This window comes from Onychostruthus taczanowskii, unplaced genomic scaffold (assembly GCF_017590055.1).
Source record: "Onychostruthus taczanowskii isolate IOZ18803 unplaced genomic scaffold, ASM1759005v1 scaffold13, whole genome shotgun sequence".
In the NCBI taxonomy this organism is placed as follows: Eukaryota; Metazoa; Chordata; class Aves; order Passeriformes; family Passeridae; genus Onychostruthus; species Onychostruthus taczanowskii.
In genome coordinates, this window is record NW_024498462.1 from 11,860,870 (window position 1) to 11,877,576 (window position 16,707).

Sequence of the window (16,707 nt, forward strand, 5' to 3'; positions counted from 1 at the left end):
AAACCAACCAAGTCTGATACATTCAAAACATTTTACATGGCAAGATTTTTCAGATGCAGAATAGATAAAAATTACTATTTTGCAACTCTTAATGAAGTGCAAAATTTCTAATTACCTCCTTGCATGCATCTCTGATCAAACACACTATAGTCCAAAATCAAATTATTTGCAGGGTAAATGGATAATGCTGAGAACAACACATGGGATGGTGTGAAGAAAAGGAAAATAGAGGTAATACAGCTTTTTGGCCAAGACTGGCTCTCTTATCCATTATGTCAAATACATAAAAGTGCAGTTTATTGTTTATCTACTGCTTACACAACACATTTTGCCTATTACAGACTGTGAAGATGCTCTGGCAAAACACTTATGGAACTGCATGTACTGCAGGTGGAGCCAAAGGAACTGATTTGTACAAAGTGAACATCCCTCCCTGAGCACTTCCCAATTTCTATTTACCACCTTCTTGCTTGAAAAAGATTATTTACTGCTTTCATATCACAGAAAATTAATAGTTCTGCTGTTGATCAAAGAAAGTCTCTGCTCTCTCTTTAAAATTTCTCTACCAATATTTCTCTAAACACCTGTTGGATTAGTTGGCTTTTGTTGTCATGCATAGCACATCTTAAATACTTATCAACTCTGAGAAGAAAAATAATAGAGCAATTACACTTTAAAAAGTCACCAGTTCTTGCAAAATTAAAGTTATTTCAGGATTTTACTCTGTTTTCTGGCAATGTGTACTGGCACTTCAGAAGCCTCAAAGATACCAAAAATACCCTCCTGAACAGATAGCTATAGGGAGGAAGATAGGGTTTGCATTTTAAAGAATAATGTGAAGGCTGTTAAATCAATCTTATCATAACCTCCTCCACTTTTAAATTGTAGAGATCAGTGTGATACCAGTGAAAAGCTAAATTCAGGTTAGATTCTCCTGACTAGATTTACATGGGCTGCTTTTGACAGGGCTTATCTGCACTGACAAAGACTTGAGGAATGTCAGCCCTGCTCAGCACCAGGGGCTGCTGCTCTGGACCTGGCTGCTTACTTAGCATATGAAGGACAGATGTCTGCTGAGCACTGCCTAATTGCTCCTGACTACAAACTGACCTAAAAAAGTCTTTCAGCTCCTGCAAGGCAATAGTGAAGAACATAAATAGGACATCTTCTGCAAAGACAACAGAATCCAGCATTCAGTGAATAAAGGTGGCTGCAGCAAGGGATGGTGGTGTTGCAGGCCCTGAACTGCAGTGTGGGCAGCACGGAGCAGCACAGCTCCTTCTGCAGATGGCTTCCAGGCAGGAACTCCAATCCTCTGGAACAGGAGCTCATCCTTACTCTGTGTGACTGACATGGTGAGCTCCAGAGCTACTGCTGTTTGGCATCATGCAGAACACAAAGCAATGGGGATTAAATCTATGAAATGCCCCATTCTGTGAGATTTCTATCTGTAAAAGACACTGACAGTTGCATGTGATGGTAACTTCCAGTTTTGTTTAAGCTATCAATGGTGCAGGGTAATTTTTCCATGTTTCTTCAGATTCTGCAGAATAAAAAACTCAATATCCATGTATTATCTGGCATTTCTGGGATTTCCAGAAACCATAGCCATGAAGATTTATTTTTAAGGGAATGAGCTGCTCTCATTGCAAGTTTCTTGAATATGGAATACAATATACAGCTGTTGGAACAAGCAATGCCATGATCACAGAAATCCCAGAAAAAAACCTGCCTAAAATTAGGGTTTCTTGATTCTCCATCTGTATTAAGTTCATGCACATTTAGGCAATTTCAGTTAGAACTTTCAGTACGAGAAATTAACACTGTTTTCACAGAAAGTTACAAAAGTTTGTTTGTGAGCTGCCGGACGTCTTTCATGTGAACATTGCTCTGTTCATCAGCTTGGTTTTCCTTTGAAATTATTTGTTTTACCCAGTGTGGAGGCAACCCAGTGTGTTGAACAAAGCACTGCACGAGCCTGCTGTGGAGCTCCATCCATTCTGAGGAGCTGGCACAGCCCTCTCCAAAGGAAAATGAACCACAGCTGTCCCTCCTTTCCTCTGTGTCTGAGCACCCTTCCCAAGCTGTGTAATGCCACCTCAAATATTCATCTCCTCAAGTAGCAAATTCCAGATTTTTTTTATCCTGGAATTTTAATTAGTTCCCCTGCACTACATGATGAATCAGGATTGCTTAATTTTCTCATCTGAAAACACTACAGAAGGAAGACAGAGCAGACATGATTACTGACATAATGAGCAAAGTTTGCAGCAAGTCTTGAAGAGGAATTCTGAGAAGAGCTGACTAATAGTTTTACAATTAGGACTCCTTTGTAACCAAATATTTCTGTTAGAATTGCCCTGAAGATGAACTGAGGAATTCCTTTAAGTAATGGTCAAGATCAAAGCCTAATTAAAGCTAAAATATTGTCCCAAAATCTCCAGGCCAAAGCTCCCCTCTTCTCTTGCTATATTAGCAAACTACAAAGATAGAGATTCTCTCCCTTTTTTAGGGTTATAGTCCAACTATTCCCTAACTAAGAACAGGAATCATTTTGAAGGTGCAACAGCACAGGTGGAAAATACTTTTTCTACCAAGTTAGAGCACAGATGTTTTCCTTCCCCACCATACATTAGTTCCTAAACTGTATTTGTTCAACTCCTCTCGTGTTACCTGGATTTCACCTGAATTACAACACTGCTCCTTTTCCTTTGCAATTTTCAAATCTCTAATCTGCAATTCAGAGCTAACAGCAGAAAAAAATTTTTGCAAACTTTTGGAAATGTAGCTAAAGTACAATTTTACCTCTGCAAACACCTTGTCTCTTCTCCTATGATACCTTTTCACTTTTACCTTCAGTTACTTAAGACTGAAATAATTGGCAAATTCCAATCAGGAACACTGAAATTACAAATTGTTTCTGACTGATCACCAATCTCAGTCTGAACCAAGAAAATATAGAATGTGGCCTTCTGCAGAGAGACTGCAATTTGAGAAAGCAGGAGATTCTCAATCAAAACCTGCAGAAGCATTTGCTGCCTGTTGGGGAGCTGGCCCTGGCCAGGCCATGGCACAGCCCCCATGGTGACACCCAGAGCTGCTGCTGCCTGCACAGAAGCTGCTGATGCCTCAGGATTTCCCCCAAGAGCTGCCTCAATGTGACTGTCCTGAATCTGATCTTCAGAAAGAAGTCCTGACCCATCAGAGCAGCTGTCTTTTGCACAGGAAGTTACTGCCACATCGATTTTAAGGATCTGAACACAAAATGATTTATGTTTCAAACCCATAAAGTTTTCTGTGCCACCTATTAGTACACAGGCAGATGTATCAAAGATTCCCAGTCTGGCCCAGTGATGGCGTTTAGGAGCTGCCTGCCTTTCTAGAGGAGGGGTTTAACCCAACAGCTCCTGAGATCCTTCAGCCCAACAAAAGGGTGGGTGATGGTGGCAGTCACTTGTGCTACATCACATTATATCCTGGGAGATGAACATGACCAAAGGGAATTACCATGCCCAGCTGAGACCATGTTTTACTCTCTAACACCTTTGCTGTGACATTGTATCCTAAGCCAAAATAAACAGAAAAAAGACAATTTCAAAAAAAACTCAAAATATTCCAGAATTAACAATTTTTTGCCTAGTTTTCCTTACTGAAATTAAATAATTTCCTTATTTTTCTTGCAAGAAGTTGACCTGCTTAGAGAAGCACCTGCTTTGCTCTCTGGCTGCTGTACTCCCACAGCTCCCTCACTTCACAGCAGTTAAAGATCCAGAAGAGGGCTGTATGAAGACACTGGGTCTATTACAACATATATTTCACAAGTTCTGAAAAATAAGTGAGACAAATTGTCCAGCAGGAAGTGGAACAAACTACAAACAGGGATCTTGGACTGGGGAGGTACAAGAATAAGGCCCAGCACACTTCTGGATCTTCAAATAAAAGAATTTTGGACATAAGGAACACTCAAGTGCTCTACTGGCAAAGTATAGCCAAAAAATAAGAACGGTAACAGGTGTCAAGAGTCAGAACATGCCCAGTTTGCTCTGCTTCTCACAGAAGTGAGAATTCTGCATCTTGACCCTCCTTTGCCTTTGAATTGAATTCTATGTGGAAAGATAAATAAGCCAACGAGGAAGAATGCAGATAATAAAACTGCAGCCTACAAATGCTGTATTCCAGATGCTGAATATCAAATACAAAATGTAGCTAAACATGCCTCACCCCTAACTGCCCCATCCTCAGTAACCAAACTGGTGCATAACTACAGATACAGAATTAGAAGAGGCAAATAAACAAAGGACCAAAAGCAGAAACTTGAGCAAGTGGTTAGAAGAAAATCTTTTGCATGTGCACAATTAGTACAGGAAGCATATTCACTTCAAGGAATCCACTTTTAGTCTTCATCTACCTTTCTCCAGCAGCTTCAAATTTAAACTAAGTGCCAATCTCCACGTTTTAAATTGCAAATTACTTTTCTAAATCATTTAACAAATATCCTTGAAATTTCACATGTCAACAGCTCATTAATATCTACAGTAAATGTAGCTCTCTGAGAAGAACCACAGATTTTATGTTTATTGAGACAGATAGCTGGCACAGAGAAATAGAGCTCCTTCAATTACTAGTTGGCAGAAGCTAACTTCAGTTTAAAATCAGTCTACAGCAATTTATGGCAACACTGCAGTGAAGTGACTATTTTGAATAAGATTAGCTACTGCTGATGGCAATGCTTGGACAGTGTTTATAAATCAAACTCAGAACTCAGTGTTTTATAATAGGCCACTTCAAAACTATCTCCCATAATCACCTATGCAGTATATTATGATAAATGCAAACATGGCTGGAGATTAAAAGTAATAAAACAAGGTACACAAGGTAATGAGAGCAAGTAAACTATAAACAAAGACTTCATGCATACATGTGTGCAATATCTGGTGCCTGACTTAACTCAGGCCTTTGTTCCCTGCAAAGATTAACCAAAGTAGCACATCTAACACAGCTATTTCAGTAACCCCAAATCTCATTTCTTTATACACTGAGAAAAATTTTAATTAATAATTCTGATCATTAATGAATGGAACAACTTACTTTGGTAAAAGGTAATATTCATCATAGCTAAAAACAGGCATGGATAACAGAAATCAAAGTTCCAGTGGCCAACAGTATTACAGACTTTGACAGCCAATGAAAACAAAAAACTGAAATAACACAAGTTATTCTCACCAAGAGAATGGGGTAATTACTGTCAGGAATGAGAACCAAGGGCACTAAACCTGTAGCCATTCCTGCCTGTAGCAAAGAAGGAGCCATCACAGCATCCTTCAGCACAGCACTCATGTTCCAAATCCCTGAGCTAGCTTCCAAAAACTGCCTGCTCTATTGATGGAAATAACACCCCCAAAATAAGGCAGAGACAGAAACATAACATTGCTTGGTGCCAGATGAAGAGACAGGAGTCCTGCAGCCCACACTGACAGAGACACAGAAACCCTTCCAGTCAGTTTAGCTCTCACAAAGGGAAATTACTGGAGCAACTTACGAATCCACATGAAGAACTCTCTGGCCACTTCTGGCACACGCTGCTGCAATAATGGACTCAGGCAAACCTGGAATGACATGTGCAGTTTTTAGAACTTAGCATGTAATGATATATTAAAAATTGCAATAATGGTAGAACTTAGTCAGAAGCAGGCAACTCAAACAAAAGAAATTTCACAACGTGAGTCACTGAAATTTTTAACAGTCTCATGCTGCTAAAGTAATGAACACTATTTTGTGCTCTTTAACATTTTGCTGACCCTCCTAAAGGCAACATTGCTTTTACTTTTTTAATAAATGTATGGAACATACATACCACATGCAAACACTCCTGAGCTACAGCTTGGCACCAGCATCTTCTCTCCACAGCCTGCTCTCATAACCAGATTGAGTAACTGCCAGCACAACGATGCCCAAAGCTGAGTGGGGTGCTCTGTAACCACATCCTTGGTAATGCAGACAGGTATTACCTGAGGGCATTTTTGCTCACTTCGAAGTGAACAAAAGGACTGTGATTGTCCTTAGAGTGGTATCCCTACCAAAATCTCCCACGTTATGCAATTACACTCTACCAAATCAGTACGTTTTCACTATATTTAATTAAAAAATGTAGCAAAAAAGCACACCAAAAGGCTGTGATAGCTCTACCAGCAATATGTGCTTGAAATGGCCTAGGATCCCACTGGAGTACAATAAATAAATGGGGCTGTTCTGTAATGTCTGCTCCCACCCACCAGATTTCACATGCCCAGTTAAATGCCTTGGGTTCTGGAGCAGCTTCAGAAAAGCAGGACAGCTCACCAGCTAAGCTCTGTGGCAGCAACTTCCCTCAGATCTCTTTTTCAATGATCTGTTGGCTGTTTAAGCAAGTAATTCAGGATCAGCAATTAAAATTCTAGGGACTGGTATTAGAAGACACTTAGGCCATGTATTCAATTAAGGGATGAGATTAAAGGAAGTGAAAGGAGTGTTTGGCTGATCTGATTCCCAGCAGCACCAGAAGCAGCTGCACTGGTGCAAGTGCAGAGACAGAACTGGAAGGGGAAAATGCAGCTGTGGAAGGGCACAGTCTACTCTGGCTCACTCCACGACAAACATCATCTCCAGCAGAATTCCAGGCCTGTGCTGTCTGTTCCTTAGACAGAACAGTGCCTTCACCAACAAATAAACCCTGCAGTCTAGGAAACATCCCCAGGGAGCTGGGTACACCGGGCCAGTTTCACCAATTCTTCAAACCACCAAACGCCAACACATCATCAAAATAAAGAGGTGCAGCCTCTGCCCTTATCATCTGCCCCTCCTGACCTCCTTTTAAATCAAATCAATGGTCAGTTTTGGGGAGAGCAGTGCCGTGGTGTTGTCCAAAATTAACAATGTTTGTATCAATACAAAGAAAGAAGTGTAAGACAGGCATGACAAATTTTCCAGGAAAATAGCTACAACTTCCCTGCAAATTTTCTGGGTTTAATTATTACTTTTTTGATGGATTTAAAAAAAATTCCTTTTTTTGAATTGATAAAGCAGAAAAAGTGACAATAGTTTTGCGTTGTTAGCCTTTCACAGGAAGTGAAGGCTTAACACAGAATTAACCTCCAGGGGCAGAAGGAGGGATGAACAGTTGCAGCAGCTCCTGGGATGTTTGTTTCACAGAATGGAAAGGCCAAAAGTCTTCAGAGTTGAATTTTTGAAACAAGAGCTCATAACACAGACCATTGTGACCAAGGAGACAATACAGAAGTGCAGCACACGCTTCAGGACTGCCGTAAGACCCTGGCTGCACAGTCATTGTGTGAGAGCTCCACACTCAGCTGTCCCCCCATGTTTATATATATGGTTCATTTTGCTCCCTCTATAAACTATCTGGAATAGAATCTACAACTACTCTCTGTTTGGAGTTCCCAAAAAAGCTTTTCTTTCCCTCATTGGGGCACAGAGAGTATTACTCTAGAAATGGAATTGAGAAACTTGTTTCTCCTTCCTTATTGATAAAAGCCACTGAGAAAGTGTTGTAAAACATCACCAGTGCTGCCTGGCTGACCTGGGCCGAGTTATAGCTACCAGGGCATAACTGATTGCTTTAAGCTTGATCCAATTGATACTGTGTTGGAGGTCTGTTCTTCCATTAACCTTGGATGAAATTGTTCCCTGAATTAGCTTCCTCGCTCTTGAAAGCTGGCATCAATTTTCTTCACCAACCCTGTGCTTCTAAGGCACCGTGGCCCCCCACATACCCAGTGGTAAGAGTGGGAGCGCGGCCGGCACATCCCAGCTTTTGGAGAAGCTCCCAACAACCTGCTGGAACAGGACACCCTTTGCTCTTGGGTGACAACACCTCAGGAAATCCAAGAAATAAATAAGACTGTCACATGGTAACAGTTTCTGAATTCTCTTCTCTAACATAAACAGGGGCACAGGGAAGAGGCAGCTTTGTCAAATGGAAGTTACTCCTACGCGTGACCCGTATTGCACGGTGGTTACTGAACAAAAGCCTTTTCCAAGAAAGAGGATCGTGGCCAATTACAATGTAGTTACACATTGTCCTTCTCTTGCTAGGAAAAAACCAAACTTGGAAAAGTGTGATTAGACAAATGGCAATGTATGAAATCACAGCATGGAAAGCTGAACTGCCTCCGACAGGATGATCAGAGAGCTGTGCAAAATAGATCCCCTTTACACACATAATCCAGTAAAACAAAAATATTTTTAGAAACTGTTCTTACTTGGAAACAGCCTCCTGATCTGAACTTTGATTTCTCAAAATGTATTACATACAGATTTTGAAATGTGTTTGGATCCTCACTACAAGGCACGTTTATACTCCTGCATTTGGCTCCCCACTGGAAAGAAACAAAGTGGCAAGCAGACTGAATTGTAACAATAATTAGCTGTAATTAAACTAACGAACACGGTGGCATGGCCACTTCAGTAGGCAGAGGAAAGGGAGGTTTGTACCAATGTTTCTGCCCAACACCCCGGGAAGTGCTGGGAGCCTCCAGGGCTGCCCTGGAAGCAGCTGCAGGCAGGAGCAGAGCGGCACCGGGCTCAGCTCGGCCCGTGCTGAGCAGGAAGGTTCCTCTGCACAGCCCCCCCCAGCATCACCCTCACTCACTGCCTCCATCCCAGCCCTCTGAGACACAACAGGCAGATAGATGCACCTCAGTACATCTCAGAGAGGAGCCTGCTGCAAGCTCACCTTGAAGTCTGCATCTGGTTGTTCCCAGTAACCTCTGACCAAGATAATCCCCATTACATGAATTTTTGGAGATTCCCTGTGAAACAAAATCTGCCATTCTCTCATTTTCAAGAATAGTGTTTTAGAAGTAAAGAAGAAACAGAGGAAGTTGCTACACATTATTTAGTTATCCAAAAACCAATTCTACTTTTAGTTCCAATACAACAAAATTAAAGTTTGAGATAAGTGTAAGGTGGAAAACTTTTTAAAATTCAGTTTTAAAAGCCAATTAATTTCTGAAGTCTTACAAAATAATGAAAACTTATAATTCACCTTTCTGTGATCAAAAATTAATTTTAGGCTCCTGCTTAGCAGATGAACTTGCTGCTCCAGTGCTGCACTGCCTCTTGCAGTGCCCTGAAAAGGATGCAGTCACTGCCCCAAGCAATTTCTGAACTAAACAGCTTCACATCTCTGGGAGCATCCTGGTTCCTGAGCTGTTCACTGCAAACTGCTTTGCAGTCATCCAGATGATAAGTTTTTACTGAATTACACAAGATCCATCTTGAAAAGGCTTAAATGTTTAATTTGCTTCACTCTGTCTACTAAATAAATCACAAGTGGCTTTTTCATAATATAAAATGTTGAAGGGAAATACATAAGAATGTTGGAACACAGACAATTTCAAAACAATCTTCTGGAGTTAGAGAGTTGACCAGCTGCAATACATTTTGTTTGCATCTGAACTTCTAAATAGAGAACAGCAGCTGATTCTTGAGGAGCTCACTACAAAATATCCATGGTGTGTTTTTAGTATATGTGAAATGTTAAAAGCATTTCCTAATTTAATTGGAAATTAAAATACTTCTTGTATGTAATATTTTAAGATGAAGATGATTAAAATTTATTAATTTTAATATCTGCTTGTATTGCAGAACAGTATCAGAAAATACTTCTGCATTACAGAGTATGGCATAGAAATGCCAACCCACTCAGTAAGAACATGTTACTGGTCAAGAAAGAAGTCACAAGGAAAAAGTTTCTTACCCTACCCTGGAACTGCATACAGTTATCTTTGTCTCATCAGAGGAACTTGGCAGTGAAAATCATTCAATCTCACAGCTGGTGTAAACGAACATTTAGGAAAGGAATACAGGCACCTAGGCTTGAAATAAAAATTTAACTTCTTACTAAAAACTATACTCACACCAAGCAATGCTCTCCAGCACAAACTACAGCTCTGAGTCTAATCTTTGATTTAAAGCAAGAGCAGCAGACAAAGCAAAGCACTTGAATTAAAAGATCTGTACAGCAAGACACATACTGAGTTTTATTTTCACTTGACTCTTCTAATACTTTCACTGCCTTTTCTGCTTCCCCATGGGAAAAGAGCTCGCTGTCCTTGCTCCTTACACATTTGTAAACATTTCATGAAAGGATATTGAGGAGGTTTCTCCTCCTGCAGCAGCAGCTCCAGGCAGCTCCTGGGGAGCAGCAGGGGCTCTCTCCCAGGGTGCTCTGGCACAGCCCCAGCGAGCAGCTCCTGCAGGGGACTGGAGCCACTGCCGTCCTCCAGGCAGTGGAACCACATTTCCCGCTGGGATACACAGACCTGGAGTTCCACTGTTCCTCATTCAGACTGAAATCTCAAAGTACCTTACTAAGCCTTTTTTTAAAGGAGTTTTTCACCTTGGTGTGCAGGTGACCTACTCTGTATTTTTCACAGTAGAGTCACAGGAGTCCTACGGGCTCTGATTCTGTAAGATCAGCACTATGATCTGGAAAAGCTGCAGAACACAAACAGGCTGATAAGGACAACAAAGGGCTCGGAGAACAATGAGTTCCCCACAAGAGCAGCCAGGGACATTGCAAGTATCTGGGAAAGAAACCTGCCTGAGGTACCAGAGGGAGCCTAAGCCTCCCAGGCAGCACCTCTGCTACAGCCCAAAATCCAGACTGGAAGCCAGGCCAGAACACAACCCCTCCATTCTAGTCAGGTTAAAAAAATCAGTGAAGAAGATAAAGGTACACTTACATGTGGAGAGTACTGAAAAAAATGAAAGGGGGACACACCCAGAGAGGACATGGGACAAGACTGTGAGTCAGTGTTCATTCTGTTTGACATTTAAATGGACAGGCAATGACTTATCCACAAACAAACCATTATAAAACGTGGGTCTATTTCCTCCTTCCAGACATCAACATTACAACTCAGTGCCACTGTGTTGTTAGCCCACAGTGACCACTGACGTCAAAAAATATCCATCTTCAGCTGGTTTGCCATTGAGCTTTCATCAACTCTAGATAGCTGCTGATATAAACTGGAGACTGTGTAGTTACATAAGACAACACAACCAAAATATCAGCCCAAATGATGTATTACAAAATATTTTTGTCACATTCTAAAAATATCCTGCAACAATAAAGCCATTAGGGTTTTTTTAAACCAGTCTTCAGCGTTTACTTTAAAAATTGTATCTGTAATTGGGTTAGTTTACTTATAAGGTATATTTTAAAAATTGTGTTAGTATCTGGAAGTGATTTTTCCTAACACACTACACTTACATAAGATAAACATCAAGTACTTACACCACTCCCAGCATACTGAACAATAAATAATAGATTCTCCTGACAGGACTTTGATGACCTGGCAAAGCCCGAGTGCTTTCAGCCAAAATCATATGAAACCATAAATCACTCCTTATTTTATAGAATATTTCAAAATGGATTCCTGCTTTCTACCTTGAAAGTCATTTCATGTGTTATTTATAACCACTGAAAACCAGAATGGAAAGAAAATTGCATACAACTAGAATATTTACTGTGACTGCTTTTATAAAGAATAACTCTTTTTTAGAAAAAATTAGAATTACTGGCAGACAAACTTGTGAATACAACACCTTTCAAAGAGCCATATCCTTTACAACTTTCCCAGCAGTTAACACAGGTCTTGGGGAGTGTCACAGACAAGAAGTCCAGACTGAATACAACCCAATTCACTGAAGAAATTCCAAGGTAAACATGACCCTGCACCTGTATCCACCACTCTGCACAGCCACAAAGTTGCAAATCTTGGCACTTACAGGGGTTTCTGCCCTAAACTCAGCACTGCTGAATGTTTTGCCTATGAATTTTCCTATTTGACAACTGCCTGAAAACAAAAGGTCTGCCACTGACCCCCAGTTCTGCTTCTAGACAAATAAAAAATCCATTTTTCCTTAGAACTATGGATATCAATTCCATTATAGTAGTGAAACTAGCTGCTGTACCCACCAGGAGGAGTATTTTTGTACCCACATGCACCTTGCTCTAAACTTGCTCATGCAAGAAAATACCTGAGTTAAGGAAAAGGAATTTCTTATAAAAGAAAACTTCCATTTCCCATGCAATATTGATGAATTAATTGAACCTAGACATTAACTGAAGCACTGATGACTAAAATTATTTGAGGTTCCATTTGCACTAAGCTCACTACAGGGAAATAGTTAAATGAGCCTGAAATAAAAACAAATTCAAATCTTATGTTACCATTCCATCTAATTACTAAATTTAATAGATTTATAAAAGTTATAATACAAGGAAAAGGCCACACATGCAGAAATTAATACAATTACTACTATGCATTAAAAATACCATTAAACACAAACATTCTAATTATTATGGTATGACAATTGCATATTCATAGGTACACTCAGCACTGGTGACAGCAATAGAAACCAGAGTTGAAGACTAGGCCAAAATATTCCCTCAGGAGTCACTTCCCAAAGAGAAGATGAAAGTTCTACTCTGAACAATCTTCCACACTGAGAAATTTAATACAGATTAAAAACCCTCAGTGCTAATCACCACTTATGTGTGTTCTTAGTAAAAAGGAATGCAAAGACAAAACAACTCCTGAAGTGCAGAACTCTGAGAGTCTTGGAATTAGTATGAGCAGTACTCTCTGCAGGTGGGCAAAAAGGCATCCTTGAATATAAATCAACACCCCCAAATACAGCAATATTTCAGAGAACCTCCCTCCTGCAACATCAAATACCACACCTCACTCCAAAGCAGGGAAGATTGGGTTTGATGGCTGCACATGACCTGCTCTCTCTGGCACAGCCAGTCCTTGTTCCCTTCGTGGCTAGAATAGTGAATAGCTTAACATTAATATCATTTTCATAAAGCTCTGAGTTTCTGCATATTTACCTCATGGCAGTAAAGAATGGATCATCCCCAAAAATCACATAAGTTACACCATGTTTAATATTTCACCCTTACAGTTTGATAATTCTGCTTCTCATTATTAATCAAGCTTCTCACACACTCAAAATGTTCTCAAATCTCAGCACATATAAAAAATGTCAGATTCATTACTGCATGTCACTCCACAGAACAGGGTTAAGACACAGAAAGGATCTCCTAATTTGCTCAAGAACTTAAATTTTGCATTTTTAGCACAGTTTTGGTCAAAACAATGGGGGCAGTATGGTTTTATAATTACTCAAAAACTCCAGATATAAATCACAAATCTTTTAAGCAATTATACATGCACTGTATGGGAATTGCTCTTTTCTGCTGAACACTGTAATCAGCAATGTCTTTAAGAAACTCATTCATTCTATTTCCAAGTGCTAGGAATCTTAGCTCCCATGGACATAATTTCACAGATCAGCAAACTTCAAAACCAGAGTTACTAATTTCACATGGAAAACAGTAACATTTAGAAGTGCCTTCCCATTTGTGCTCCAAACAACACCCTGAGCCCTTTACAAAGGCAAACAAAATCTGACTGTACATTTGGGACCTCTAAATAGTGATGCATTTTAAGACTAGAGCTCCATGCTGAATTTAAGGCTTATCAAGACCAATCTGAATCAGGTCACTCCCACTGGGTTCTACAAACAGAAGCCTATTCCAGTAATTCAAGATTATTTTGCTACACAAGCACCAAGAATCTTAGTTCTGGAGGAGTATTTAAAAATTTCTCTTGTAGTTACATTGTGGGAAGTTCCAGTGAGACACTCCAAGTCTCCATCATTATTCACCTGAACAGGATGAAGTTGTATAGGGCACAGAAAGAGCAGAAAGATGAGAATTCAGTGTCTGTTATACGCAATCATTCATAGACAGAGAAACGTGCTTTTAATGAGAAACACTCAAAGAGTTTCATGTTATTTATAAAGCAGGCATAGAGATTAGAAAAACTACTTTGAAGTCTTAAAACTACTTATATTGCAGGATATGATAAAAATATATTACCAGCCTATAACACACATACTGCAGCAATACAGAAGTTCAGCTCTTCAGAGCTATTTTCCTTGCCCAAAAGCAAACGTGACCAGCAGGATGGTATTTCGGGAACAGGGGCTGGCAGGGGAGGCACAGTCAGCCAGACAAAGCTTTCCGAGGCACCAAAGGAGCCCCGATCTCAGGCGTGGGGGCAGGAGGTTTGTGCCCAGTCACAGGGCCGGGGGTCCTGACAAATCCCTCTCAGGGCCCTCCGTGACAACTCCATTTCTAAGCCAACCTGGCCACGGAAGTGCGAGCAGCAGCCCCACAGCGGGCTGCGATGCCCGGCGCGCTGGGGACAATGTCCCCGCCGCTGCCACGGAGACGTCCCCGCGGGTACCTCAGCAGACACTCGTTCACCCCGCCCGCCCTCCCCAGACGCCGCTGCCGCCCCTCAGCCGGGGACCCGCGTCCCCCCGCCGTCCCTTCGAGCTTTGGCCCCCGCCAGGGCCGGCGCTGCCCCCGTGCCCGTCCCGCCCCGTACCGGTGCCCACCACCACCACATCGAACTCTGTGGGCAGGTTGTCCGCCATCTTGGGAGGCGCCGTCACGCGCGCGCCGCCGGCGGAAAGGGCGGGAGCGGCTGCGGGGGTTCCGGCGGCCGCGGGAGGGAGCGGCGGCCCCGCCTGAGGGAGCGGAGCGCTCGGGAGGGAGCCATGGCCCTGCCTGAGGGAGGGGAGCGCTCGGGAGGGAGCGACGGCCCCGCCTGAGTTAGGGAAGCGCTCCGGAAGGGAGCGGCGGCCCCGCCTGAGGGAGCGATGGCCGCACCTGAGCGATGGCACAACCTCCTCAGGGAGGGAGGGTTGGCTCCGTCTGAGGGAGGGAGCGCCCGGGCGTATCGCGGGTCCCGCCCGTTGTAACCCACCTGTCCCTCCCCGCTCTGCTGTCCTGCTCATGCACAGAACCCGCCCTCACCTGCCATGCAGCAATGCTGCGGGCTGCAGTAGAGAATATATATACGTACACAAGCACCTATATCCATCAATAAGCTTCTTAACTACAGTCACATGGCGGCATTCCACCTACTGAGCCAAACGCGAATCGCTTCAATGCACGCACGCAGGTTTTTGTGTCGATTTGAGTCGATTTGAGGGAGAAATTATTAAATTGTTCCCTGAGGGTGGGTGTTCCCTGGCGCAGGTGCCCAGAGCAGCTGTGGCCGTTCCTGGATCCCTGGCAGTGCCCAGGGCCAGGCTGGACAGGGCTTGGAGCAGCCTGGGACAGTGGAAGGTGTCCCTGCCACGGCAGGGGTGGCACTGGATGGGCTTTAAGGTCCCTTCCAACCCAAACCATCTTATAAACACCACTGAAGTTTCTTGGATGACCATTTCCTCAGCAACAACAAACTTCACTTTATTATTTCCTCTACATATTTACTGTTCCCAAAATAATTGGTGCTGTTTCTTCAGTCTTGTTGCTCAGTGCTCCTTATTAATATATCCAAGAAAATATTTGCATCATTATTTTTTAAAAGTTCCCTTACTCCCAATTGCAATATTTTTTCCTTTAGCCAGCAAGTTTGAATACAGATTTAGAAAGTTATTTAGTTAGAAAGTTTATCAGTCATTTATTTCATGTCCTTTCTTGTTAATTAACAGATAGATGTTTGACTGTACTACATTGCATGCAAAAACCTTTCTTTTTTTCTCAACTCATCCATTAACTCTTTCTTACCCTCTAAAGCCCAAAGCCACACTTTAGTCTTGTTCAGCTTCTTCTTTCACCTTACAATGAATAGAAGGTGGACTCAGGAATAAAATCCAGAATCTCCTGCTTTAGAGTTGCCCCTTCCATAACATCATTTTGAGTGTAAGAACAGCAGGACTAAAACCACAGATTTGAAAAAGCCAGATACAGCAACGCACGCAAAATAACCCAGCACAGAACACCTGTGCCAGAATATGCTGGAAATTTCTGGAAAGTTTTTATGATACATTTAATGGCTTATATAGCTTTAAACTAATCTCTTAATATTATTAATTGTGTATGATTATATTAAAGTCTTAGCACCTTAAATCAATAATAACAATAAACCAGCTAGCAGCCTGTTAACACCTTATTACAAGCTCCTTGTTCACATAGCAGAAGAATAGTGAAAATAGTAAAAAGTGACTAATGGAAACCAGAGGCCACGTTACCCCTGTGGTACTGCCAGACGTGCTGGAGCACAGCACAGCACAGAAAACAGTCTAGCAGGGAACATCCAACCATGCAAGAACAAAAAAATAGGGATTTAAACAGCAGCACTAGCTTACTGTGCTGATAAATATGTGGCAGAGAAAATTAGGAGTTATGAATTCAGATAGAAAAGGAGTAAGATCAAGTCTTATGTTCCTTGTATTTATGTTTCCAACTGTCCCAGAGAGATTTTGATTAAAACTTCCATTATTTTATTGTTTGATTTTGATTAAAACTTCCAGCTCCCATGCAATTCCATGGATGGAGCTGTCATTTCTACTTTTTAACATGTAAAAGAAATAAAGCTGCAGAGTTCTCACAATGCTGGATCATCCCTGACCTAAATGCCTTGTGCTGAGGAACAAAGCATCACTATGTTGGTTAGATGAGATAAAACAAACTCCCCTTGCACACCCTTTTCCTACTGAGGGAAGGCACACTCAGGAAAGTCTAACAGCATCACGAAACCCTTTTGTTACTGTTTAATGTAATTCTAGGACTGCACTGGAGCAGAGCTATTTCACTGTCAATGTCTTACTGTTTCT

General features: G+C 41.7%; 1 protein-coding gene across 1 annotated transcript in view; it reads right to left on the minus strand.

Annotated features, from left to right (window-relative positions):
- CHM (CHM Rab escort protein) overlaps window positions 1-14,539 on the minus strand; it is a 52,066-nt gene extending 37,527 nt beyond the window's left edge. The window contains exons 1-2 of the mRNA XM_041396619.1: window positions 14,469-14,539; window positions 5,540-5,606 (exon numbers count right to left, since the gene is read on the minus strand). Coding sequence (XP_041252553.1) covers window positions 5,540-5,606; window positions 14,469-14,517 — 116 coding nt within the window. The 5' untranslated portion in view covers window positions 14,518-14,539. The remainder of the gene's footprint in view (window positions 1-5,539; window positions 5,607-14,468) is intronic.
- Between the last annotated feature and the right edge of the window lie 2,168 nt (window positions 14,540-16,707).